Source organism: Labeo rohita, chromosome 9, assembly GCF_022985175.1.
Source record: "Labeo rohita strain BAU-BD-2019 chromosome 9, IGBB_LRoh.1.0, whole genome shotgun sequence".
NCBI classification, from domain to species: domain Eukaryota; kingdom Metazoa; phylum Chordata; class Actinopteri; order Cypriniformes; family Cyprinidae; genus Labeo; species Labeo rohita.
The window spans coordinates 19,606,285-19,634,279 of record NC_066877.1 but is presented as its reverse complement, the minus strand read 5'-3'; the positions used below and the strand labels follow the sequence as shown (position 1 = coordinate 19,634,279).

The 27,995-nt window shown below is 35.4% G+C and overlaps 3 protein-coding genes across 7 annotated transcripts in view; 2 read left to right on the top strand and 1 right to left on the bottom strand.

Annotated features, from left to right (window-relative positions):
- Positions 1-119: 119 nt before the first annotated feature.
- On the bottom strand, positions 120-8,368 carry mrasa (muscle RAS oncogene homolog a). Of its 2 annotated transcripts, none has more exons than XM_051119123.1 (6): positions 8,173-8,368; positions 5,944-6,150; positions 5,325-5,478; positions 5,114-5,213; positions 3,574-3,653; positions 120-2,166 (listed from the first exon to the last, which is right to left on the bottom strand). In XM_051119123.1, the coding sequence occupies exons 2-6, from the start codon at positions 6,134-6,136 to the stop codon at positions 2,067-2,069; spliced, it is 627 nt and encodes a 208-aa protein (XP_050975080.1). In that variant the 5' UTR covers positions 6,137-6,150; positions 8,173-8,368; the 3' UTR covers positions 120-2,066. The 2 variants fall into 2 exon arrangements, with proteins under 2 accessions (XP_050975080.1, XP_050975081.1); XM_051119124.1 differs by lacking the exon at positions 8,173-8,368 and adding an exon at positions 6,854-7,017.
- An 827-nt stretch (positions 8,369-9,195) lies between these two features.
- tmem177 (transmembrane protein 177) lies at positions 9,196-11,062 on the top strand. Its single transcript, XM_051119121.1, has 2 exons — positions 9,196-9,306; positions 9,942-11,062. The coding sequence occupies exon 2, from the start codon at positions 9,973-9,975 to the stop codon at positions 10,903-10,905; it is 933 nt and encodes a 310-aa protein (XP_050975078.1). The 5' UTR covers positions 9,196-9,306; positions 9,942-9,972; the 3' UTR covers positions 10,906-11,062.
- The window catches only part of ptpn4a (protein tyrosine phosphatase non-receptor type 4a), a 60,202-nt gene continuing 43,146 nt past the window's right edge, over positions 10,940-27,995 (top strand). Inside the window, exons 1-3 of one of the 4 annotated variants that reach the window (XM_051119105.1) lie at positions 10,940-11,070; positions 11,107-11,504; positions 13,123-13,597. The gene's annotated coding sequence lies outside the window, so the exon portion shown is untranslated. Of the gene's footprint in view, positions 11,071-11,106; positions 11,505-13,122; positions 13,598-27,995 lie in introns of those variants that run through there. The other 3 variants (XM_051119107.1, XM_051119106.1, XM_051119110.1) reach the window with 3 other exon arrangements.

Sequence of the window (27,995 nt, the reverse complement as noted above, 5' to 3'; positions counted from 1 at the left end):
CACTGTAGAGCATCTGTTCAACTGTGGAAATTAATTTCTGTTAATTTAAACCCATGATCTCCTGTCAACATGAAACTAATTCTAACAGAGATTGTGGATATGTTGAGCTCTCTAGTTCATTAGACCTGAAGTTTCCCAACAATAACAAAATCAACCAAAAACTCCTAATTTAACAGATAACAGCAAGATTTGATATGGTTCCTTACTGCTTTATTGATTTATTTATGTGTTGAGCAGAGTAAAGCGGTATTGAACATTACAACATGCCATTTGGCTTAGGGCCCCTCGTGCTTTTAACAGCAGATGGGCTCAGCTTTTTTGTCCTTTGGGAACAGTTAGAGGAACCAGTGGTTAGAAATTAATTATCTCACTGGCACAGGCACATAAATTGGTCCAACGCAGAAGAAACTGAGGCACAGGAGGTTTGACAAAGTAATGAATATTGAAGGTTGATCAAGCATAAAATATAACTCATCTATCCAGCAAAATTATACTTCTCTCTCTTAGCAACATTCAATCACAGCTGCATGCAGCATATGGAGAAAAATAAAAGGTACATTACTATTTAAACGTTTGGAATCTGTAAGAAGTCGTCACTTATGTTCACCAAGGGTGCATTTATTTGATCAAAAATACAGTAAAAAATTTATATATATATTTTAAAGTGTAATTTATTCATATGATAGCCTTTACTCCAGTTATCAGTGTCACATCATCTTTCAGAAATCATTCTAATATACTGATTTGGTGCTCAAGAAATATTTCTCATTATAATCAGTGCTGATAATGGTTGTACTACCGAATATATATATATATATATATATATATATATATATATATAATTTACAGTAGCACAACCATTATCGGCACTGATTATAGTATATAATATAATATAATATAAAAATATAATATACAGTTAAAAGCATTTGAAATATGTATTTTCTGTAATATTAGACATTTCTCTACTGTCACTTTTAATCAATTTTATGCATCCTTGCTGAATAAAAATATTAATTTCTTAAAAACCCCCACTTAATTTGCTAACTTCAGTCACATGCCTTCTTTACAAACCTCTCCCTCTGAAGACAGTTTCAGCAAATCTGAAAGTGCAAAATGATTCAAAGCAGGGATTACTTCTCTTTTTTGCTTGTATTTTTTTTTTTTTTTTTTTTACTGTTAACAGAGCTGTCACTGGGACACGTGGTTTCTCAGGACCTATTTCATTGATTTCTGTCAGGTAGTAAGGGCATTTTCTGTCTTATTGACTATTATAAAAATGTATAATAATGGCTTAGAGCACCTGTACTGTACTGTATGTGTGCAACAAAATCATAAACATGAGCCTTTAACATTACAAGGCAAAGCCCATGAGTAAATACTGAAAGTGCAAAAAGTCTTGCTAGTGCAATGGGCCCTTCAATCATGTCAGTACATTTTGTGCTTTAACAGTTAAAGGCCATACTGACGACGTATCAAACACTCCATGACACTTAAGTTTCCTTAAACAAATTCTACTATAGCTACATATTTCTTCAAACGTGCCAATAAATATGCATTTGTAAGGCAGATTTTAGTTTTCCTTGAAGGTTTAAACAACAGTATCCCTTCATAATTGTTGTAACTACTGAAATGTTGAGACAGCTCTGCAAAACAATCATCCACATAATTATATGAAGGTTTGGAAGCTGCAAACAATTTTGATGTAGGTGCGTAAATGAAGATCTAGGTTTGGACAGATCTATCTGGGTAGCTCTGCCCCATCTCGCTGGTCTGAAATTTATAGTATATTAGTATATTAAACATCAGACATGTTCTGACTGGCTGTGATTTTTGCCGTTTCAGGCAGTGCTTCAAATAGGACGCATTGTACTGATTGCTCCTCCTTGGTCTGGCAGCAGTGATAGGTTGACTCACCTAATTTGCTTCCCTGAGACAGGAAGAGATAGTCTGACTTGATGCCAGCTCTTTTGATAAAGTCTGTGGTCCACTGATTAGTGCAGATCTCTTGTCAGTCCTCTCCGGCAGTTTATGTCGCCACATGCTGATGATTTCGACAGGAGAGGTAGTCACAATATGACACAGTGAAGCTTGTGAGAACTCATGGCTCTGTCTCCACGCCACTTCGTCTTTTTCTTCTTTTTCAGACTCCGCTCTGGAACTTGCTGTCTAAAAAAGCAAAGAGAAATGTCAACATAACCTATAAATATAGCTACAAGCAGCGATTACCGGGGTTCAAGCACATTCAAGGCATTTTAGCATGTAAGGAAAAAGACATTACATATTATTTAGAAAGGGTGTACACATCTAAATAAAATAAAAAAAAGCATTTTTGGCAAATCCAGGTAATTTTTGATGTTTTTTAATGTTTATGACTGTTATAGCGCCAGCTGTGGTCCGATCCCCTTAAAATTTTGCACGCTTGTTTAGAATCACCTGTCACATATGCTCAGCAGGTTTTGTGAAGTTTTGAGTTTTTCTTTAGACTGTATAGGAACTGGGAAAAAAAATGGGCAGGAATTTTTGACATTTTTGATAATTATTGGCCTAGAGAGTCCAGAGAATTGTACTGCAGTGTTTTTTCAGATTGAGTGAAAAACCTAGGACTAGTTCTAAAAAGTAGTTTTTTTTACATCTTCTCGGTCATTTAACAAACAATTTAATTGTCAGCAGTGGTTCTAGAGGCAAAGTGGTCCGGAATGAGGAGTTCTATCGTATGATAGGAATATTGTGCGTATGTGCGAAAAAACGCGCAACATACAATCATTCACGCCCTTGAAAAATGCAATATCCCCCCCAGTTGCTGATTTCTTTCAAATTCCTCTCAGACCTCCGGGGCCGTGAGTCGAACAGGCCCATCAAGTTTCATTCCAATCAGCCTCCGTTAACCTTGTCTAACAGGTGCTCAAAATTTGTCGGCCAATGGCGGCCATATTATTTGAGATACACTAAAATCCTTGTAGACACTTGTGGCTCTTTGGACCAAGACCATGCACACCGATTTTCATGTTGATGGGACAAATTGTTTTGCAGTTTCAGACATTTTTATATTTTTTTAATAGCGCCACCAAGTGGCAAAGCTCTGCGTTTTCCCCCGTGACCTCAGATTGAGCTCTTACATCAGTGTTCTGATTTTGGTCGAGATATCTCATTCCGTTCAGGAGTTATAGGCATTTTACTAAAAGTGGCCCTGGCCCTTTTGAACGTTTTGGCATCCCTTTGCAACGGTGACACGAAAGTTCAACTTTTTTTTTTGATAATTATTGATATTCACTCTCCAGAAAATCTTTCTGCACTCTTTGGTTCCAATCAGGCAAAAAACATAAGACTAGTTCGCAAAAGTGGGTTTTTCGAAAAAATCCAAGACACCTGAAAATCCCCAAACAGCGCCCCCCCCACTAAGAGCGCTATGAATTTGAACCCTAATAATACCACATTTAAAGTTGCCCCTACAATGTCAAAAAAAGTCTGGGTAGGCAGAAGTACATGATAACAGTTTTATCTTTGACATATCTCATCCTAGTACATTATTATAAAAAGACAAACCCCATATATGAGATCATGAGTTTTATTTACCTGATAACTCTGACTAGTTCATGAAAGGCTTTGTCCACATTCATTGGAGGATCCTTGGCACTTGTTTCAATGTAAGTAATCTAAAGAAATAGTTAAGAAATAGAGATTACTGCAGGAAGTCACTCATACAATTTCCTTCAGTCTTTAAAAAAAGCAGAAGTTGCTTAAACACTTTAAAATGTAAATTTGACATTTCAAGTAAGCGTTTTAAGTCTTTCTTAATAAAGTAAGATCTTAAAGGATTAGTTCACTTGCAGAATAAACATTTCCTGATAATTTACTCACCCCCATGTCATCCAAGATGTTCATGTCTTTCTTTCTTCAGTCGAAAAGAAATTAAGATTTTTTGAGGAAAACATTCCAGGACTTTTCTCCATATAGTGGATTTCTATGGTGGCCAATTGCAGTTTCAGTGCAGCTTCAAAGGGCTCTACACAATCCCAGCTCAGGAATAAGGGTCTTATTTAGCGAAACGATCAGTCATTTTCGTAAAACAATTAAAATGTATTTACATTTTAACCACAAATGCTCATCTTGCACCAGCCTGACCTCACACATTACATGTTAGAAAGTTCATGCGTGACTTAAGTGGAAGTACTGGCCCAGTACAAAGTGAACAAAGAAGAAAGTCAAATACCAACAATGTTGGACAATTTTAAAGTCGGAGGAGAAAATTTCCTTTCAGTTCAACCAAAGTCCACAGAACTAACCACACATAATTAGTAATGCGTGAAGTCACAAACAAGCATTTGTGGTTAAAAAGTATATAAATTTTAATCTTTTTAAGAAAATGACTGTTTCACTAGATAAGACCCTTATCCCTCGAATGGGATCATGTAGAGCCTGCAATTTGGACCTTTAACCCATTGGTCACCACTGAAGTCCACTATATGGAGAAAAGTCCTGGAATATTTTCCTCAAAAACCCTAAAGGATTACTTCACGTCCAAAATAAAATTTCCTGATAATTTACTCAGCCCCATGTCACCCAAGATGTTCATGAGATGGGGGTGAGTAAATTATCAGGAATTCTTTATTCTGGAAGTGAACTTCTCCTTTACTGTAGTACTGTAAATGTTCAAATATTTTGATAAATATAATGAATGATTATGTATACAAGATCAGAATAATTACAAGAATATAGTTTTACAGTATAATATCAGTAAGATTTTATTTTTCAAAGAAATTGGTACTTTTTTTTAGCAAGGATGCATTAAATTGATCAAAAATAGACTTCTTCCAAACGCATAAAAACTTACAAACCTCATATTTTTGAACAGTAGTGTATTTATGTTTGTTGTTATGTTTATGTGTTTTGGATGGATGCTTCAAAACTGACAACCGATGGCTGAAACTGGCCCCCCTCTTACTGGTCTGGAATGGCATGAGGGTGAGTATATCATGACAGAATTTTCATTTGTGGGTGAACTAACACTTTAACCACTGTCTGTCAACACACCCAAACACTCTAAATTGTGGGCTCACTGACAGTTAAATTCCATTGTTGTCAGTCCTACATAAAATAGTGCGGTTGGACTCACGTTGTGTTTGGCGGCCATCTCACAGCCCTGTTCATTTGTCACTTTCCTCAGATGCACCAGGTCCACTTTGTTAGCCACCAAAACCATGGGGAAAGATTCCCTGGTGGAGACACAAAACTTGTTAAAAACAAAAACAAAAACAGGACTATTCAGAGGTGTCAAAAATTAGTTGTGGACTTGAGTTTTGTACGAAGAACACGTGATTTCTAACCGGTCTTTCACTCGTAGGATGAGCTGGTGAAAGCGGTCGACGTGTTCAAAACTGGCTTTGTCCGTCACAGAGAACACAATGAGAAAACCATCACCGGTCCTCATGTACTGCTCTCGCATGGCACTGAATTCCTCTTGACCTGCTGTGTCTAAAACTGCAAGGAGCAAAGGTAATGGGGACAAGATAATGGCCGGGTCACACTGTGGTCATATTATACAATGAAAAATAAAGATATAGAATTCATTTCTATATACAAATAATATATTTTCTACCCACCATCAGAGTATTTTTACATAAACTAGTCTTTAGAAAGCAGAATGAAACATTGTCAAATTATATATCATTTAACATTTTTTTTTTTTTTTTATTATTATTATTTACTTTTTCTCAAACCTAAACCAGCTTGGACTGACTTCAACCAGTTATAAACCATTTAAATCTGCTGAAGTAGGTTTTGCCTGGGTTTTCCATTAGCCATGATTTTTGTTGAGCTGTAATGAGGCTAAAAGCTTCATACAGGCCTACTGATAAGGCTGCAAATACACATATGAGCACTAAAAGCATGAATATTGCTTATAATACAGAAAAATACTACACATAATTAGCTATTGGCCCGTACCATCCAAAATAGCCCACTGGCCATCGATCTCTGTGTGTTTCAAGTAGGAGTCTTCAATAGTGGGATCGTAATCTGGCACAAAAATCTTTTGGAAAAATTGGATGGTAAGAGCACTCTTTCCCACACCTCCATCTCCCACAACCACCAATTTGTACGTCGGGAGGTTGTCGCTAGGGACCGCACTGGTTGCCATGATAACAGCTACACCTGAGGAGAGAGAGGAGGATGTTATTCCTGATCGTTATTCAGGCCTAAGCATTAGGTAGATGACAGACATAAGGACTTCTGATGTTTTATATGAAATAAAGAAGCTAAAAGTACTGATGAAAAGTTCAAATGAGTTTTTTCGTGGTTTGGGAATAGTTCCGCAGAGAGCTAATTTAGGATAAAGGGATGCATCGCAAAGGATATGGTCTAGACGCAGACAGTGTGGTTTGTTATAATTGCTGTTATTTTCTGCACAACACAAGCCTTGAATCTTCTAAAACCCAAGTTATTTTTGATTATAGTCTAAAAATAAAGTAAAAATAAAAATTAAATACAGCTCTATGAAGTTTCTAGTAAGAAGTCTAAATGTTGATGACATTTATATATTTATTCATTGTAAAAGATCATTTTTAGCCTTGCAATTGTGTCTTTAAATACAAAAAGTATCTTTGGTTCTAGTACAGAAGAAACATTCATGCTTAATTCCTTATTAAGCTACCTCAAAAAAGCTATAAATAAATAATGTACAAGCACTTATATTTATTTTTTGCCAAACAAACAGCATAGACTGGCTGTGTAAAACCATTTAGCAAGATTCTTAAGTAAGTGCCCCAATGTTATTACGTACAGACCTATGGTGAAATAACCATTTAAACCTTAAAGTATCAATTAAAGAAACATACGTAAAAACACATGTTCTTACCTAAAAAGACAACTCTAGCAGAGCGAAGAGTTTGAAGAACTCAGCTAGGCTAACGAAAGAAGTGTTTGCCCGGCCCGAAGCAGGGCAATGTGTGCTATTCAGGAGGAAAAGTCCGTCAGTGGGTGACGGCCACCCCTTCCTGCGGCCCACAATGTGAGGAAGGAGTGAACTTCCTTCCTAATTCCACCAGGCCTGGATATTTGAGTGATCTCGCTTTCATAAAGGAACTATGAGACACCTCTCAACCAAACACACCCTTGAGAAAGACCTCAAACTGACCTCTTAAGATCACAGTTAGTTGCATGCAATAGGCGGAGCTCATCCAAAACTAAAAATGGTCATTTATTCTCTCATGTTGTTCTGAATGACATTTTTTTGTCTCGAGTGGAAAGGTTTTTTTCTTCAGTATTTTAACTACATTTTCTTAATCAGCAAGTAATTTCAAAATCGTTGATTTTTACTTTTTAATATAATAATTTTGACTTAATATGTCAATTTTTACTTTTTAATGTCATCAATTTTATTTTCATCATTTTGACTTTAATTATAATTTACTACAGCATGATTTCTTTTTTTTTTGTCTTATGTGACAGAAATTGACTACCATATGCCTTTCATATTTAGAAACAATTTTAGATGCTCTAATTTCCCTTTATGCTTACACAGAACAGTATTGTTTATGACATTGTTTAAAGCCTTTTATTAAACCAAATGGGTTTGGAGTCAGACCATTTAATGGTCTCTAATGTTACAAATAGTAAAATGTATTTTCTAACTGTATCATTTTATCACTTCCACTCACACGTAAAGCTATAATTGAGTTTTCTCCTTATAAATGCTCTGTTACTCAGAAGTTTGTTACTTTCTTTGTTTGATTACGTCATTAATTGATCTTTACCATACATCTCTGCCATATGTACATCAACTTGACATAGTCATCATTAGTAAGCTACTACTAAATCTATTGTAAAAACTTTAATTTGCTGTAAAGTTGCTTTGCAACGATATGTATCGTGAATAGCGTTATACAAATAAATTTGAATTGAATTGAATTGAAGTGTTCTGCGCCCTTCGCTCCATCAGTGATGACGTCACTTTTAACGCGGCGTAATGACGTATTCCGTTAGTCACTCAATTCGGAGTTATCTCATTTAATAAACACCTATGATGCTTAAACAATGCCAACCTGGCTCCGAGGGGTATAAACTGACATTCGTGAAAGGTTTATGTCTGAAATGACACATTTGAGTGTGGTTCTGAGTGCTGATAAATGCCAGTGATCATCAAAAACCATCTTCAAACTCTGGCAGGAAACTTACCAGTGATGGGTTGGTTGATTTACCAAGTGTGCAAAAATCCCGACTCCTCCTCGACATCCCTGTATATCAGAGTAATCAACAGGCTCTTAGTAAAACAGGGTCTTCCCTTCAGTTTAAATGAAAAATTAAGACATTTTCCTCCGCCCTTATGAAATTACAGTGTAACAATCTTCACATCGCAACTGCTGATGCTATAAATAGAATGGTTTCGACGGGGAGGATGCGTTTCTTTCGACAACTTTTGAAGTGCTTTCAGTGTTTTATTTAACTAGCAGCTTTACACATCTTATAAAAACAGCCGTGAATATATTCCCAGAACTTTTCCTAAAACACCGTCTTCTTCAAACCCCCGCACATCGTCACATAAACGGAAGAATGTTCCCCACAAGCGCAAATGGACTGTTCCTCTGTATGAACACTCATCATCACTTTTAAAGCTGCAGCTAAGTTTATTACTGTACGGTTTAGAAGATGATGCATGAGATGAAACAAAATCATATTTGAAAGGACAATAAAATAACTAGATTTTATCTATTGGTCTACTGGACAACGTTTGACTGATGTAATTGTAACTTTTTAATACTATTAAAAAGAATGGCGTAGGTTGGCATTTATCACATTTTAAAAGATGAGGTTAAACAACAAAAAATAGATGAATCAGTAAAACTGTTTATGGCGCATTCACACCCAATCGGTAATTTAACATAAGTGTTAAATGAATCTGTGATACTAGTGTAAATACTGTGCCTGCTTTACTTCGTAGAAACAGATCACGCACTGCATAGGGAAAGAACGGCTCTGGGCTCTCGAGTCAAAAAGTTTTGTTCCTCCAGGAGGCGCTCGGTGGCTCGGTTTGTTTTATTCAAAACATAAACCCATTCACACATTACATACAAATAGCCAATAAAGAACGCCGATAGCCACTCATTTATAAACACAAAATTCAGACATATACTCCATTTCCATTTTAGTGGTACGATATACACTAATAATTATTTTCTAATCCTTATTTATGTCTATGCAGTCCGCAAATCGTCTGTTGTGTCGTAAAACGGCCGTAAAGAGCTCTTGCGGCAGATGTGTTTTCATAACAGTCAACGTGCTGTCCTTGTGAGAATGAGCACAAAGTAGCAAGTAAGAATTTTATGATTTTTAATGGACATTTTCCCCAAAGATTGTAAAGGAATGTGTTTAGGAGCTTTTCCGAAAATGCACATTTTGTTTAAGAAAAGAAGGGCTTGCGAGACATGAAGAAATGAAAATGTACAGCATATGTATTGAAGCAAAATGCATTTATTAACTAATTTTCATATAGTTTTTTTTTTTATATGTGCGTGGTAGGTTAATGATGAGACGGGATAACATTTAATGTGAAATGTAAAGGTGATATTTATAATTAATAATAGTAACACTTTACAATAAGGTGTCATTTGTTAATGTAATAACTGACGTGAACCGACAATGAACAATACATTTATTACAGTATTTATTAATCTAATGTTAGTTAATAAAATACAGCTGTTCGTTACTATGTTACGTTAGTTCACAGTGCATTAACTAATATTAACAAACACAACTTGTGATTATAATAATGCATTAGAAACTGCTGAAGTTAACATTAAGGAAGATTAATAAATGCTGTAGAAGTATAGTTCATTCTTAGTTCATAGTTCATGTAGTTAGTTCATGTAGTTAATTAATGTTAACTAATGAACCTTATTGTAAAGTGTTACCTTAATAATATATAATTTTGTCATTTGTGTTGACAGTTTTGTCAGGTGATCAAAAGCGAGAGGAGAGATGGCTTCACCTTTTCTGAGACTTTCTGCATTTATTCAGAAGTATCGGACACCACTGCTCCTTGTTGGCTGTGGAGGGGTATTTTCTGCCAACATTTTCTATCACGTTTTCCCAGAACATACATACAGAAAAGTGTACCAGGCCTGGCACAAAGGAGAACCAGCCAGCCTGTCGGAGAAGCTAGAGAACACCTTTCAAGAGGTGCTGAAGGATTCCACTGTCAGCTTCCCTAAAAACTTCAGTGCTTTTGCTGCCTTCGGCTTTCACCCAGTAGGGGCAGGTGTTCCATGGCTTCCCTCTGGAGCGCAGATCGGCATCCCAGCCAATTTCAACAGCAGCACTGATGATCCATCGGGCATCACCAATCGCACTATTCTCATCAATGGCAAAGAGCTGGATTGGGACAGCAATTCAGGCGTTGCTCTCAAAAACTCTCTGGTGTTCTCTCCGGAGGCACAGAAGTTCGCTATAGCCCGAGAAGTGGCCCGACTGGGGACTGGGGGTCCCGTGTTGCACGCTGCAGTGGCTCCAGCATGTCTGGCAGGGGCTTGTATATATAGCGTAGCCCTCAAGCAGATCTTTGGGCTCCATGCTGGGTCCATCTTCTTCAGGGCTGGGGTTAATGTGGTTGCTGTGGGTTTAGGTGTTGTGTCTTATATCCTGACTTCTGATGCTCTGAGCCAGTGGTTGGACTACAGCTCGGACCACCGTGCAGCTTGTCTGTCAAGCGATTATGCAAAGGGTGGCTTAGAGTTCTATAACAAAATCTTGACACGGAACAAGACCCTGCGCTCTCTGATGGGCTCGAAAGGGGAAGAGATGTACGCCCCCAGTGGAAACTTGTTTCCTGGACATCTGCTGCAACTTAGACACGCCTCTTACACATCTAGACGGGATAAGATTTTAAATCTTTTGAAAAGTGAGAAAGTATGAACTCCCAAGCATATATATACTAAGCATAGCTCTTGGATCCTACCATTTGAGATGCAGTATATGAGACTGTATATGTACAGTGCTTTTGAAATGGTACAACACACCACTAGATAAAATGTCTTCCCTTTCTCACAAATAAAAAATGTAACTTAAGTCCCTCATGTTGTAGTCTACATCTGTGAAACATAGTTTATATAAGAGACATTAGGCTATATGTTACATTTGTGTATGCTATCGCAATGACATGAAAAACGAAATGACTTTAAATTGTTTTAACGTGTTCACACAGGTTTTTTTGCTATTAGTAGTAGTAGCAGCAGCAGCATTGTGTTTAAATATAAATGGTCATGGAAGAAAGTAAAACATTCAGTTGTTTGCGGTTGGATTTTAAAGTATGTTTGCTGATGACACATGCCTACATAACAGCCATAGTGTAAGTGACCGTCAGCCAAAGAATGAATGCCAAAAAGATGTTTGAAAGGCAATCTTGCTTAAGCACACATTGGGTGTGGACATTTCCCAGTCTTTGCGTACTAGATCACTTGTTCTGTAATGACATTTCCAGTAGGTTTGGCTTTCTGCAGTGTACTGTAAGTCCTGTAAGTGGCTTTTTTCTCTTCCAGCTAATAGCTAACTTCCAACTAATTTTATAAGTTTTTCTCCATGCAGTTGAGTCTTGAAACTTTTGTCGCACTGTAAGATTAAGATTCTGTTCACTGTGAAGTTTTAAATATAGTACATATTTAAAGAATTCTTAGCTACTAACATATTTATTGTTGGTTTATGGCACAGTACAGAGCCTAAATGTAACATAGCATGTTAAGATAAATGACATAAAGTAGTCAAAAGGTTTTGAACAATAAGATTTTAATGTTTTTTTTTTTTTTTTTTAGAATTCTCTTCTGCTCACCGAGCCTGCATTTATTTGATCCAAAATGCAGCAAAAGCAGTAATATTGTGAAGTATTTTTACTAATTAAAATAACTTCTTTCTATTTGAATATATTTTAAGGTCTAATTTATTCCTGTGATCAAAGCTTAATTTTTTGGGATCAGTACTCCAGTCTTCAGTGTCACATGATCTTTCAGAAATCATTCTAATATCGCTTTGTATATTGTTGTAAAAAATAATAATAATAATAATAATTTTTAATATGCTGATTTGCTGTTCAAGAAGCACTTTTAAATATTTAAAACAGTTGAGTACATTTTTTTTTTTTTTCAGAATTCTTTGATGAATAGAAAAATCCAAAGATCCGCATTTATCTGAAGTAAAAAGCTTTTATAACATTATACACTATACAATTCAAAAGCTTGGAGTCAGTATAATTTATTTATTTTTTTGTATTTTATTTAGCAAGGATGCTTTAAATTGATCAAAAGTGATGATAAAGACATTTATAATGTAACAAAAGATTTCTATTTCAGATAAATGCTGTTCTTCTGAACTTTCTATTCATCAAAGAAACCTGAGAAAATTCTACTCAGCTGTTTTTTTAACATAATAATAATAATGTTTTTTTTTTTTGAGCAGCAAATCACAGTATTAAAATGATTTCTGTAGGATCATGTGACTGGAGTAATTATGCTATAAAATTCACGTTTGAAATATTTGAAATAATGTATTTGAAAGATATATTCAAATAGAAAAAAATATTTTAAATAATAAAAATGTTTCAAAGTTTTACAGTTTTTGCTGTATTTTAAATCAAATAAATGCAGGCTTGGAGACCAGAGAAGACTGTAAATAAATAATAATAAAAAAATCTTACTGTTTAAAAACTTTTAGCTGGTAGTGTAAACAGTAGTCAGCATTTGAAGTGGATCAAAACCTTTCATCAAAGTTGTTCTATAACAAAAACAATGCCTGTTCTTGTCTTAACTAATTTTTTTGATCCACTTCAAATGTTGGCTACTATTTACTCATTTTAAGGATATACTTTAAAGAAATCGAAGCTCTTAGTAAAAAACTAGTCATTGGGAGCATCAGCACAATTATGCCACAAGATGTCACCATTGTCCATATAAACAATTTGGTTGAAAAAACCTGTGAGCAGTGTAACTGTTTTCATAGCTTTAACAGTTGGTGGGTTGTAGCGGAGAAATCGGTTGTGGCCCATGTATATCAGATATCAAACCATGTTGTTTCCAATAGCAGTACTGAAAATAAAACACTATATGTCTGTCTGTCTGTCTATATGCCTGTCTATGTCTCCAGTAGATGTCCCGCCTTTCCATGTTGTGACTCCACCCCCGGCCGCTGGTGGCGCTGCGGAGAGATGTCGCGCCATGTTACAATGTAACACTCAGCACTGCTGCTGCTTCTGCGGCTCCTACAATGTAACAGCGCCGTGAACGGAGACACAGCTTAAGAAGTGACCGATCCCGATGAGCCGACCTCCAGAGTGGGAAATGCGTTTTTATTCTCCTGCGAGATCCTTTCCACCTCCCTAGTGGCCCCGTTGAGTGGATTGTAAAGTGTCTTCGCTGGCTGGCATTACAGGTTTGAGTTTGTGTGGATTATTGGAACCGGAGGCCCCGTTGAGTTGAATGTGTGTGCTGGGCTGGAGTGGGTCAGTATGAGGCTGCCGCTGCCGCTGCTGCTCTGAGCGGGCTCTCTGCTCCCTGCCTTGGGTCTCTTACGAAACAACATTTACTTATAAAACTGGACACCCCTGGAGCAGTTTATGACGGTAAGAATCGGCTTGTCACTTTGCTGTTGCTGGGGGGGTGTCTGTATTAAAATGCTGCCTGCTTTCTTGTATACGCTATCAACAAATTTCATGTAGTTTTCTATATTATGTTGTTTACGGTATTGTTTTAGATAAGAAAGTAACTACTTACAAGTAAAACCTCTTTCGTATTTTATTTGTGAATGTTGTACTGGAAGATTCAGCTGTTGAAATAGAAGCTGAAGACATTACAGGCAGATTGGATTTTGTTGGAGCTTGTGGTGAATTTCACCAAGACAGTAGTGCTTTGATTAGAGATGAACATGATTATTTATTCAATTTAAGAGGGTTGTCTTAATTTAACTTTACCTTACTAAGAGCCAAACACTGATGATCCCGTTCATTAGTAAAAACATTGGGTGATTTGTGAGTCAGCGACGTGTATATGTGGTCAGTCTCTTTTTTATTTATGTATTTTGTTATTTTTTTTTAGTTATTTTTTGTTGTATTGGGAGTCTACATGTCAGTGACGTCATCGTTATTTGACAGGGTTTATCACGGTGCGACCAGACATGTGACCTAATCATTGCGACGTCATATTGACAGGTGAAAACCAGTTGTTCAGAATTCTTTCTTCATGCTGGCCTTGGTACAAGGGTGGATAGATGAAGGTGTGTGTGTGTGTCTATATACATAGCTCTTATACAGAATAGAATTTTATAAGAGGTAATTTGGGGTCTCTATTATTTTCCATTTTTAGTTTCTTATGCTCACCAAAGATGCATTTATTTGATCAAAAATATGTTGTGAAATATAATTGACATGGTAGTTTTCATATACACTACAAGTACAATAAAAGTTTTTGAACAGTAAGATTTTTATTGTTTTTTTTTTAAAGAAGTCTCTTCTGCTCACCAAGCCTGCATTTATTTTATCCAGCAGTACAGCAAAAACAGTAAAAAGTTGGAAATATTTTTACTATTTAGAATAACTGTTTTTTTATTTGAAAATATTTTAAAATGTAACTTATTCCTGTGATTTCAAAGCTGAATTTTTAGCGTCATTTGGCTTGGTTTGGTGAGCAGAAGAGAATTCTTTAAAAGACATTAAAAATCAAAAAAGGTTCAAAAACTTTTGATTGGTAGTGTATGAAATATTTTAATATAAAGCAGTCTACCATATAATACTTTTAATACTTTAACATGTAATTTATTAATCTGATAACAGCCTATTTTCAGCAACCATTTACTCCAGTTTTCAGTGTCGCATGATCCTTCAGGAGTCATTCTAATATGATGATTCGGTGCACAAAAAAGTCTATTATTCATTTTATTATTACTATTATTATTAGCGATGTTGAAAAGAGTTGTGCTGCTTTTTTGTAGAAACCATGATACCCCCCCCCCCAGGATTCTTTTGAAAGTTAAAAAGAACAGCATTTATTTGAAATAGAAATATTTTGTAACATTGTAGATATTTATTGTTACTTCTGATCAATTTAATGCATCCTTGTTGAATAAAAGAAAAAAAAATCTGGACAATAGAAATATGTGTGAATAGTAAATACCTGCTAGGTGAACTCTTATTGAATCTATTATTATTCAGAGGTTTCCATCATTGTTACGTTTTCAGTGATTCGGGTTCTTGCGGATCTGAGTTAGCAGTCCAGCCCCTGTGGGCTGAGTGGATTTTATGCAGAAGCAGTTTGGATGATTTCAGGGTGTCAGCTGTTAGGGGCGCGAGGCCTGCAGCAAGGGCCCTGGCTGGCATTTCTGTGCACCTGAGCCAAGGCCATGTAGAGCTGAAATGGGGGGCTTTGAAGAGGGGGTAACAGGAGGCAGGTGTTCAGACAGTTGGAACTGGCAGCACCTGCCCATCTCAGTATGGGAAACCACATTGCCTGACCGAGCACATTGCAGTGTAAGTTCTGACCTCCTGAGTACAACCCATGGCCAAGTTAAGCACCTAATTATGAGGATCTTTCGTGGGATCTTAGCACCATTAACTCTGTCAGACTGCGATATAATTTCATTTTAAGCTGAAGGGTCCTTTCCACAGTTTTCCTATTGTAATATTGACTGGCTTATACGTGGGAGTAGCCTGTGTGGCGTTAGGTCATTTAAAATAATAGAGGATTTGCACTTACGTCACGGTTTGGTCTGTTACCTGGATGCATGGCCATATTGGAGATACTCAGATGTTAACAACAGCATGGGTTGGACGGTTAATGTGCTACTGAATACGCTGTTCTGCTGTCAAAAAACGTGTGGAAGCTGCTAAATCATATAGAAGCAGGAAGGGGTGCGACATTTTGAGAAACTAAAGTTAATAGATAGTAAAGATGCCTACAAACAGTATGAATTAAGATACTAGCCTAATATTTCACCTACCTGACTGGAAATGATAAAAACAAACATGAATGTTGTCAAAATTCTTGCTCTGGAAATCCTGGTTCAGTTTGGCCAACCACAGACGCCTTCTTTCCTCTTTTGCTCTGTTCTCTTGATTTGTTATAACTTTTGGCAGTCTATAGTACTCCAAATGTTTTTCTCAGTCCGACCGATTAATACAGCCCCAAACATGACAATAACTGACCATTTTCAGCAGCAATAGCAAGTTTTGTTTGGTTCAGTGGTGTTGTTTACGTTCTGTGCCGCCAACATGGCCAATAGATGACGCATCATGAAAACACTCTATATGTAATATGATTAAAACGTATTTTCAAGCATGAATGTTCATCACTGAGCTATTTTGTTAAAAATGGCAGAACTCAACTTGTTAATTCTCATTGATAACAAATGTCTACTGGTCGCTTAATCGCTGTAAAGCCTTATTACACAAGCTGTAGAACTAAAGAAAAAGTGGTTTTGCTGTTCAACTTTGTTGTTAACTTTATTGTTAAAAAATAAATCTAAAACTTTTCAAGTGAGTGTAGATGGACACTGCCATTCAAAAGTTGACTGGTACGATTTTTATAATGCTTTTGAAAGAAGTCTCATGCTCACCAAGACTATGCTTATTAAATTAAAAATACAGTAAAACAGTAATATTGTGAAGTTTGAAGATTACAATTTAAAAAAACTGGTTTCTGTTTTAATATTTTTTTCAAAAATGTAATTTATTCCTGTGACGCAAAGCTGAATTTTCAGCAGTCATTACTCCTGTTTTCAGTGTCACATGATTCATCATTCTAATATGCTAATTTGGTGCTCAAGAGATATTTCTTATTATTATCAACATTGAAAGTTGTATTACTTAATATAGTTGTAAAAACAGTGGTGCATATATATACTGTATATTTATTTATACTTTTCATTACGAACTGAGAATTTTAGTGTCTAACCCTCTTGATAATATGTAAAGCATTGTTGTTTCCAATTTATCTAGCAATCTCCTTGTGGAAATGATTGTCTGGTTTGGTATACTTAGTTACTTAGTACAAATCTTCAGAGAGATTATCGAGAGCTTTGAATAGACTAATGTTTAGAGCATTTCCATGTACACCAGTGGTCAAAGTGACTTAAACCTTTAATTTTATAACAGAATTTGTTATTGCAGTGCCGAAACTCCCATCATGTTTAACCGGACATTCAGGAATTCTGATTAGTTCATCTAAATGTACCTTCTAATACCAGGTCAAATATATTCAACAGTATTCAGTCATCTCAGTTCTGAGTCATTAAGAGCGTGCAGGATATACAGGCTCATTTTGACGGGTTTCCTCTGCTTGTTCTTTCCAATAAAAACTTCCTGTCTGAGAAGGTAAGAGATGGATGACTGGCCTCGGTATCATGAATGGAGGGAGTTCTGTCAGCAGTGTTGCGGTGACTGCTCATGTGGCACTGCAAAACGGATCACCAGCCACACATCACATGCGTTTTAGCAGATATGACAGAAGCAAATCACAGCTGTGTGTACAGTCCATCTGTCGCAGACTCAAAGGTGTTTTACAAGCGGTGCATTTTATTATCAGTGTTGTGTTGTTTTTGTGAGGCAGCGTTCTTTCAATAATTTCCGTTTTTGTTCCAATTTCCTTTTCAGTTTTCCTGACAAAATAGCGTATTCTTTCAAATCCACATCAGATTTTGTTGATTATAAAGTTCATCGTCGCTTCCTTCTGTTGTCACCAAACACGCGCTCGGCCCTGAGGAAATGAGAGCGTCACATTTTTGTGGTAAGCCTTACAAAATTAAAGGGAATAGCTATCATGAGTGTCCTTTTCACTTGGAGATTTACATCACTTTGTGGACAGGAAATACCGTCTTTTATTTTGACACTTACACTACCGTTTAAAAGTTTGGGGTAAGTAAGATTTTTTTTTTTATTTTCCGGAAATTAATATTTTTATTCAGTAAGGATGCTTTAAATTAAACAAAAAAGATAGTAAAGGCATATATAATGTTAGAAAAATATATTTCAAGTAAATTTTGTTCTGTTTAAGTTTATTTAGCAATGTTTTTAACATTGATACTATTAAGAAATGTTTTTTGAGGAGCAGATCAGCATATTAGAATGATTTCTGAAGGACTATGTGACACTGAGACAGCGTCACCATTATAGGAATCAATTACATTTTAATACATATTGTAAATTTTAACGTTATTTTGCTGTAGTATTGTTTTACTGTGTTTTTGATCAAATAAATGCAGCCTTGGTTAACTTTTATTCAAAAACCTTTAAAAATATTATGAAACTTATGAAAGGTAGTGTACTTCAGGTGCACAATAAAGCACAAAACTTTATTATGAAAGGTAAAACTGAAAACAAATAAAAGACAAAACTGAATTGAAAGTATTAGTGTGGTTAGGAAGTCCCTTCTGCCCCAGAAGATTTGATTGACAGGAGTTTATGTTAAAACCTGTGGAGATTCCCATTTCCCTACTGCATTTCAGTGGCTTCTCTTGCCTTTCTGCAACTAAACTCAGACAGACAAAAATAGACGACCTCGTTTTTTCCCTCCATTTTTAATGTAAGGCTTGTGACTTGTCTCAAAGAGACAATGAGATGTATAAAGCATTAATGAGTAAAGTTCGCGTGTTTTGTCGGAAAGAGGAAGAGTCGTTTGGAAAATTTCCACCACACAGGAGTGTATCTCTATTAGCCCTTCAATTGTACATAAAAGATTTTCACAAGACATTCACAGTATGCTTTTGATGTGTTTATCTGTGCACATAACTATCATTATATAATATTTTATATTTTTTGCAGCATTTATTATTATTATCAGTCTTTAATGGCTGTCTTTTGCTCAAAATCATGTTATGCTCCAACTACCTAAAAATGTTAAAGATCATAGATTATAGATTAAATAGATTATCTGTAATATGTGCCTGGACCACAAAACCAGTCTTAAAGGAACCGTATGTAAGAAATTTATTTCAGTTAATCATAAAATGGCCCTGACATGTCACTAGACATTAAGAAATCATGTTCATTTCAAATACTTATATCACTGACAACAGTGGTTTAAAAGTGAAAGTTGCAGCTCTCAACTGATGTTGATGTTGTCATGTTGTGTTTTTTTCTGAGGCGCCACCCTCCAGCTATCTACCAATCACGAAGTCAGTAGAGTTTTCGTCATCCGGGTTGGCAGCTCTGCTCTAGTTACAGCTGCAGCTACGAACGTGTCGGATAAAACATGTATAAAGTTACGAAACCTAAAAGACCTCGTTATGAATCCGAAGTACGTCGTGACAAAGTCCGAAATAAAACAAGGATTTGTATAGGAGATGCCTTTGACAGATGGAGACGGCTGAAAACGGAGAAGAATTTTGTTGGTATAGGCTAAAAGCCCCGTGCTTCCTTACACAGTGGATTTTCCACGGTCGCCCGTGCTAAATGCGTTCATAAAAAGCTTTATATGGCACCACTAGCACGGTATGAAAACAATCTATGTTCCGACTGAAATGTGGTATTACAGTACATCTTTACGAAATATTTGGCTAATCGCCTTTAGTAAATTTTTGGGACACATAATTACTTCGCAAAACATCTCTCGTGAAGCATAAACATAAGTAACAGAAGAAAAAAAAACGTATTGTGTAGGACTCGTCACTTGCCATTGGAAGCTCCTTGTAGCAGCCTACGTTCCTGCGGAATCCTGCAGCTTAGCTGGCAACCTCGAGTCAGGGGAGAGGGGGGGGGAGGGGATACGCCGTTCTACAGTATTTTGAAAGTGATTGCAGTACCAGTTTTGGCCACAATCCTACATACGGTTCCTTTAAGTAGCACAGGTTTATTTGTACCAATAACCAAAAATACATTTTATAGATCAAAATGATCAATTTTTCTTTTATGCCAAAAATCATTAGGATATTAAGTAAAGATCATGTTCCGTGAAGATATTTTGTATTTCCTACTGTAAATATATCAAAACTTATTTTTTGATTAGTAATATGCATTAAGAATTTCATTTGGACAACTTTAAAGACACTTTAAAACGTTATATATATATATATATATATATATATATTATTATTTTTTTTTGTTTTTTTTTTTTATTTATTTATTTTTGCGCACCCTCAGATTCCAGATATTTAAATAGTTGCATTTCGACCAAATATTGTCTAAACCTCACAGATCATACATCAATGGAAAGTTTATTTATTCAGCTTTCAGATTATGTATAAATCTCAATTTCAGAAAATAGAGCCGTAAGACTGGTTTTGTGGTCCAGGGTCACATATATCTGTCCATAGTTTACACTCAGTTTTGCATTGGGATTTTTGCTTCTTTAATACAAAAAGTACATTTCAAAGAAATCGTTTGAGAATCAAAAAGAGCTAAATTGACTTGAAAGATAGATGGATGGATGGGTAGATTGAAGTGGAAGGGTAATATGTTAAAAGTTAATGAAGTGTTGGTTTATTAACCTTTTCTCATATGGTATGTTTGATGTAGTGTTTTACAGATCTAGAGTGAGTGGAAATTTGAATTACAAAGCTGTGAACTGAAATCATGAAATTGCTTTTTGGGTTTTTACTGCTTGTAGTTCATTTAAATGTAGGAAACTGTTTTCAGATGCCGCTACCTGACACGCTGACGGTCACACGTTGCTGTGCTTAGCAGACCTACTTTTCTTTAGCCGTTGAACTTCTTTATTTCTACATAGGAAAACCCCTGTGTAGTTCAAGGCATAAGATTCATAAGAAACGACTCTGCAGTTCAGAGTAAACCTGTTTTGATGGGTTCACTTCTCTGGTTCTTAGCATAACATTTCAAATATTTCCAATGTTGCTACATTGGGATACACAAACAAACAGAGCCCACAGTGTTTACGCTTTGGCAGGGAAATCAACCTACTAATGGCTTTACTTATAGCTGTCTCTGCATATTAAACTTGGAAATGAAAAAGTATTATGACATTGAGAAAAATGGACATTCTACCTTTAAGCTCACTGGACAAGCACTCCATGCTTGGTCACATTAACTGAGAATGAAAGTAGACTAATAAGTACCTTTGGCTTTTTGGAGAAAGACCATTTTGTTTCTGTGGTATTCTTGTAAAGCATGCAAATACAATGGGGAAATTTTGAAGTGTTCCCACTAGAGATGCACCAGATGTTTTTTATAGAATTATGAAAATGAATATTCATTTTGAATTTTGCTAAAATTAGCTTGCCTAATTAAATATTCAATATCAACTGATGTCAATACATAAAAAAAACAGTAATATTGGCTGATATGATACCAATTTATTGTGCATCCATAATAGTGGCCTGATAGACTTAAACATGGTACTTTTCTTTTTTTGTAAGGGTGGTTTTAACCGACAACCCTCACCAGACTCGAAACTGATGAACTGAAATTGTGGTTATGTGGGTGATAGCTGAACTTTTCATTGTTGTCCTGAGATTTACGAAGCAGTTCTTGTCGTAGTATATACACTAAAAGTCTCAATAAAATTCCCTACTGTCCAAGCTGTTTTTCGTTTCCCTCATCCACATTCAAATTGTTTTTGAAGCAGAGCGGTTGGAAAAATCACTCTTTTCCTTTTTTACTTCCTCCAGTCATTGCATTTGTGGTTGCTGTGCCAAATGTAGCCAGAGGCTGCAAAAATGTCAAGCTCTTTCAGAGATTGGCTGGATTGTGCTTGTAAGATCTGGTTACACGGTCCTGTGGACCTAGTTTGAAAGTGTGTATACTCACCTGAGTCAGGAGGTACGCCCACTTCCCCTCCCCGCATGCCAGAGAACACACTCGCAGCACATTGCGCTGTTTATGTGGGCTGCCATTGGCCGCTCGCTGTAGAGGAGAGGTCTGTGTTTGTTCTCCCAAAATGGGATTTAAACAAACTGCAAGCTAACACGCGAAGCAAATGTACCAAATGCTTTATTCTGTAGTAGCATATGCAGACTATTCCAAACTTGCAGTGTGTTTTCCTACTCTTGTCTTTTTGCAGTTCTGTGTTGTATGTCTGAGGAATTTTGCTGCATTGTTGCAAATGTCTTTTGGAGTTTTTGTTTTGCAATGTTCAGCAGTGCTACTGTAACCTTAAACCGCTCTAACTTTAGACCGAGGGAGTCCTTTTTGCTAGCTGTAATTCTGAATGATGTCTGTGCATAATTGTGGTCATCCTCCTGCTGTTTCAGTTCTGGTCAGAGGTTGACTTGTTGACTGATCTAGATTTGCTGGTCCCATTTTAACACTTTCCAATATAAAAGTAACAATTTCTGGATCCACATACTCATGACAATGTATAATTCAGCCACTTTACAAGGACCTTTAGATGTTTGAATGACCTTTAGATGAGTTTATATTGTGAGAAAGCTAATTTTTCCTATGAAACAATGGAGGATGATTTACTATGTGGAAATTTGATGCAACTTTCAGATTTGAAAACATCAAAACCATGTATTAAATATTTAGCTTTTTTTTTTTTTAAATCCATGAAACCAGAAAAAACTTAAATGACTGTCCACAGTGAATGTAGATGAAGTGCTAAAGAAGCTGAAATATACCTGCTACTGTTTACATTAAATTAATGTAAACAATGGCAGTTTAGCTAATGAAGTATATCAGCAGAAGAAGTGTTTATTTATTTATAGTGTGAGCAAATGCAGCTTAATGTTTCATGATTATTTGTTTTAAAATAATAATAATAAAACTTGTTTTAAAAATAAAGCTAATTTAGTTTTAACTGCTTAATTCATAAACATTTTAAAACTTTAAAGAGCCTTTGTTATTTGATGTTTTTAGTAGCACTTTACAGTAAGGTCCCATTAGTTTACATTAGGTAGCGCTGTAAGAAATACATTTGTTACAGTATTAATAATTTTTAATGTTAAGAAAAATACAGTTATTTATTGTTAGTTCATATTAGCTTGGGTCCTAGGGCTGTCAAACGATTAATCGCGATGAAACGCATACAAAATAAATGTTTGTGTTTGCCTAATATATGTGTGAGTACTGTGTGTAATCATGTATTTTTTAAATACACACTAATTAATGTATATATTTAAGAGAAAAACTTATGTACAAAAAATATTTTTATTTGTGTGTGTGTGTGTGTATATATATATATATGTGTGTGTGTGTGTGTGTGTGTGTGTGTGTGTGTGTGTGTGTGTGTGTGTGTGTGTATATATATATATATGTGTGTGTGTGTGTGTGTGTGTGTGTGTATATATATATATATATATATATAAAAAATATATGTATAATATGTATGTATGTATGTATGTGTAATAATTATATAAAAATTATAATAAATAAATATACTTGTAAATATTTCTTAAATATATACATGAGTATGTAACATTTTGTATTTATATATGTACATAATAATTAAATACATTACACACATTAGCCAAACTCAAACTTTTATTTTGTATGCGATTAATCACGATAAATCGTTTGACAGCCCTAGTTCATTAAATTAAGTTTAAAGGTTAAAAAGTTATTTATTCATCTTTGTTAATGTTAGTTAACAAAAATTAAACTCTTTTTGATCAGCTGTAGGTCTATTAAAAATATGACCAGATAACTTGATTTTAGTTATGTATTAGTACATTTTAAATCTCATTGTCAATCACTAATGAAGTTCACAATTAAAAAATAAACTTATTGTAAAATGTTACCAATAATATTAACATATGCAATGTTTAATTTTAATAATGTAATTGTTAGTTTATGTTAACTAATGTTAAAAACTTAAGTTGGCCTACACATGTATCACTATTCCTTTGTTCCCTTGTAAACACTGTTATTTCCTTCAGGTTTCTTTGAGTTATGTCATTTTTTACTTTTTGTCATATTTATGTTAAAGGGATAGTTCACCTAAAAATTAAACCTAAAATTCTGTCATTAATTACTCACCCTCATGTCGTTCCAAACCAGAACACAAATTTAGATATTTTTGATGAAATCGGAGAGCTTTCTGACCTAGACAGCAACGCAACTGACACTTTCAAGACAGAGTTTTAATTTTTAACACTGTCTTTTAAAACAATCACTCAAAACAGTACGCTAATATGATTTTGTCATAGCCTCTGATGACTTCTTGCTCTATTTAACATAGTTTTTGCAATGACATTATTAATATATGTAATAATTAACTAATCCGGTTTGTGTCTTTTTGTTGAGTCACAATTTAATCTGTAGAGATGCTGCAGGCTAATGGTCAGAGTAACATGTGAGTCTCCTGAGTCATCTGTAGCTTAAGCAAGATGAATGGAAGTAGATGTGATGAGGGGATTTCCAACATGCAACAGATCCCTGCTAAGGGCTCAAGGCTCAAGTTGACCGTGTAGCACACGCAGCGTCTATCGATCTAGGCGTCCCACGTCGGGGGATGTATAATGAATACAGAACATTTCACTTGAGCTGGCTGCCTTCTCAGCTGTAGTCTCCATTACTAAAGTGCTGGAGCCTCTTCTGCTGTCTCCTGCCCAAGGGAGGCATTCTTCTCTCTAATGAAGTGAGGTAGATTTGTTTACAGGATATTGATTGCTATGGTAGTCGTCCTTTTATTGAAGTAGCTCTGTGTTCCTAGTGAGTGGTTGTATCTCGGCGGAGAGGCCGGATGCAGGAACGGAAACATGCAGGGTCCATGTGTCCAGAAACTCAGTGTGATTAGAGTGGACAAGCTCTTAGCAGTTAAACCTGCTACTGTAAGCAGTGCAGAATTGACTGGAATGTGCAGCTTTAATCAAAAGTGTGTTTCTCTTTCAATGTTGAGTCTTGGCTCGGAGGAATCAAGAAGCTTGTTAGTGTAGCCTTTTGCCATGTCTCGATATTTTATACCTTAGAACAACACACAGAAAAAAACGTTCTAGTGTAAGCTGCTGGTAGATGTGAATGTGACAGTAATTTGCATTTTCATGTTTCATGCCAACTATTAGTATTCTTTAGTGAAAACGATATTTAAATGTGAATTTTTATTTTTTTATTTTATGTTAAAATAGTTGTTCTGTCTCAGTTTAATTTGCAGAGACCACTATGAGCCATTTATAGGTTGATTTCCAGAGGGTTTGTAAGTACTGTGGCTGCATGGCACACTTAAAACATGGCGTTGGTCCAACATTGCTCAATATGTTTGTTAATAATTGTACAGTTGTGGTGTTTGTTGACATTCTAGAATCATTTCAATGAAGTTATTAGAAAATGATCTCAATATATCATATATTAGGTAAACATAAACTACCTCACGTATCTTTATAATTGCTTCTATGTTAGTACCGCGATTAATTAATATTTTTAAGTTGCATATTTTGCCCCTCTTGGAAGGTTATCAATCAACTTTTGCTTGAAATTTTAAATGAACTCAAATGAACTGTTTTCTATTTTAATAGATTGTAAAATAGGGCTGCAACAAATAGTTGATTCATCTAACAATTATGTCACCAAATAATCGACTAATCATTGATTAACTCACAAATTGATCAGTAGATTGTTGTATTCTACTTTTACAAGTATTTAAAATATTGAGTTACACATTCTATCTAATGATTTAAACAAGGTAATCACTTCAGCTTTGAAGTAAATGTCAAACAATTATATTACTATTGTACAATTACAATTATTTTTTACAATACAAATAAATATATTTGATGCACAAAATGAGATGACAGAGACTGTCTCATTCACCATGTTTTTTTATTTATTAATTTTTTTTTACCACATAATTCACCATGTAATTAACTGTATGAAGAAGTAACTGCCTAACTGAACAATGCATCATTCTGTCTAACATCTCCGTTTTGTAAGTCATATGGGTATGGAACAGAAAGTGCTAAGACATTTTATTTTAGATTAATTGTTTTATTCACAACATTAGCTCTCTTAAAACACCCTATAGTGTTATAGTAATCAAAACAGTCCTGAGCTAGAGTAAGCTTTAATCTCTTTAATCACTTTAATGTATTTGTAATTTTTTTTAATTATTTTTCCTTTTACTAATAAAAAGATTTTCTCATTAGCTAGCTCCACACTGGAAAGCATCTTTATAACAGAAAATCAAGTTGTAATTCTAACTGAAAGTGACACTGACACTGTTTTTTTCATGTTTAATACTCTAAAGCTGTTTGCTTTAAATCAATCTATTGTATAAAGCGCTATATAAATAAACGTGTTGGGACCGGAGTGCCGATGGCAGAGCCGGTGCAAACTTATCACTATAATCAAATGCTTTCTTAACTGTGCGGTCACTTGCTCTTAAAATACTCTGTCATTTTTGGTCATACAGATAAGAGTAATACATCTTTTGAATCTTTAAAGACTTTACGGTTATTTGTGGGCACTCAGAATAACAATGAAACATTGTGCTTTTGTAAAATAATAACAGCAAACAGAATACACTTTTTACCATCTCGGTCTCTGTAAACTTGGGCACGAAACTTCGAAACTACATGTAAACTTGCCTTACAGACATGAAAAATATAGAGAGTGAAATATCTACTTTTAAACTGACCAATTCAAATAGAAAACAAATATTCTCAGATTATGTAATCTGTATGAAACATGCATATAGGCGCATCACTACTGCGAAGATGAAGAGTCAGTGTCGCTGACTTCATCTCTTAAACCGAAAACGTAGAGCATTTATTAATAAATTATTAAAACGTTAATGCCGTCTTCTTGCTGTTTTCCCAGACACATTCATAATCATTACTTCTGCTGGCGACTAGTCGACTAATGCTTAAAATGAACAGCGACTAGTCGACCAGAAAAATCTTTAGTCGAGGGCAGCCCTAGTGTTTATTTTGTTAATATTGAGAGGAAGGCGTGCAGCACATTTACGTCTAGCGGCTGTGCAGTGTGTGTTGTCTTCTGTTGAATTTCATCTGGGAGGGCTGAATTACAATCTTGCTCTACAGCTCCACACTGGTCAAGCCACGTAATTACAGCCTCTTACATTAGGTCATATGAGGTCAAACGACTGTTCGACTACAAAAATATGTTGACAGTTTTTTTATTGTTAATCGTTTTAGCCTTATTATAAAACAGTTTGTTCTTGTAATGGCATTGGCACATCATTTCATGCATCTTGATGAAATAAAATTATGAATTTCTTTAAAGAAAATGTCAGACTGACGCCAAACTTTTGAACAGTAGTGTATATACGTGTATAATACTTTATTTTGCATTGGGGTTGTAAACTGAATCCAGGGATCTCAAGATGATCTTGAAGTAATTTTCTGTGTACATTCTCTTTTGCCCTGTATTGAAAGCAAAGAAAATGACCAGTAATAGTATAATTTGCATGTAAGGTTTGAAGTTTTATTCAGCTGTTATTCTGATGTTATATTATAGAATCTTATCAGTTTGTTTGCATGTCACAACCTGATGCAACCAAATATGGTTTGGAACATATGAAGGCTTTCACATTTATATGCTGTAATTTGCTAGTGAAATGCTTGTTCCGTGGAGTTATGTAGAATGTAATGGAAGCCTATTCAAGCACGCTCATGTGGTTAGGTGATGTCCCCTGAGGGAATGGACATAGAAAGGTTAGCTTTGCGTAGGAGGATCGAGCTACACTGAGGACACCTGGGCTTTGTAGATGCTTGCTGACCTTTGCGCTCAGTTTGTGTGCTTTGAATTCATTAAAGCTGATGTTTTTGGAATAGACCGTAGTAAACCATTAAAGGTGCCGTTTGCCTTTTTGTTTACACCATTTTGAGTCCCTCAGCTGCTAGTTCAGCAGTATGACACAATGAGAACATTGAAACAGCATCTGTACTGTCTTTGCAAGCTGTGTCTGTCTTTAGTAGTTTGCCTATTTGTATTTTATACTCTGCTGTTTCTTTATTATCAACTTCCAGCAGTGCACATGCAAACTACTTCATTCAAATGCCAGTGAATCCAGAGATTCTTAAATCATTGATAAACCTGTGAACAAGGGCAATTTTATTCTGTTTGTTGTAATTGCAAAGGCAGCAGGCGGATGAGTTACCTTATCATCAGCAAGTTGACTTCA

What these genes read in the sequence shown, in the direction of transcription:
- mrasa (XM_051119123.1), bottom strand. Translation starts at nt 6,136, where the DNA reads ATGGCAACCAGTGCGGTCCCTAGCGACAACCTCCCGACGTACAAATTG. An exon ending in ATCCTACGAGTGAAAGACCG is followed by an intron (nt 5,214 to 5,324) that starts GTTAGAAATCAC and finishes TGTCTCCACCAG; the next exon opens with GGAATCTTTCCCCATGGTTT. An exon ending in GAACTAGTCAGAGTTATCAG is followed by an intron (nt 2,167 to 3,573) that starts GTAAATAAAACT and finishes TTGCTTTTTTAG; the next exon opens with ACAGCAAGTTCCAGAGCGGA.
- tmem177 (XM_051119121.1), top strand. Translation starts at nt 9,973, where the DNA reads ATGGCTTCACCTTTTCTGAGACTTTCTGCATTTATTCAGAAGTATCGG.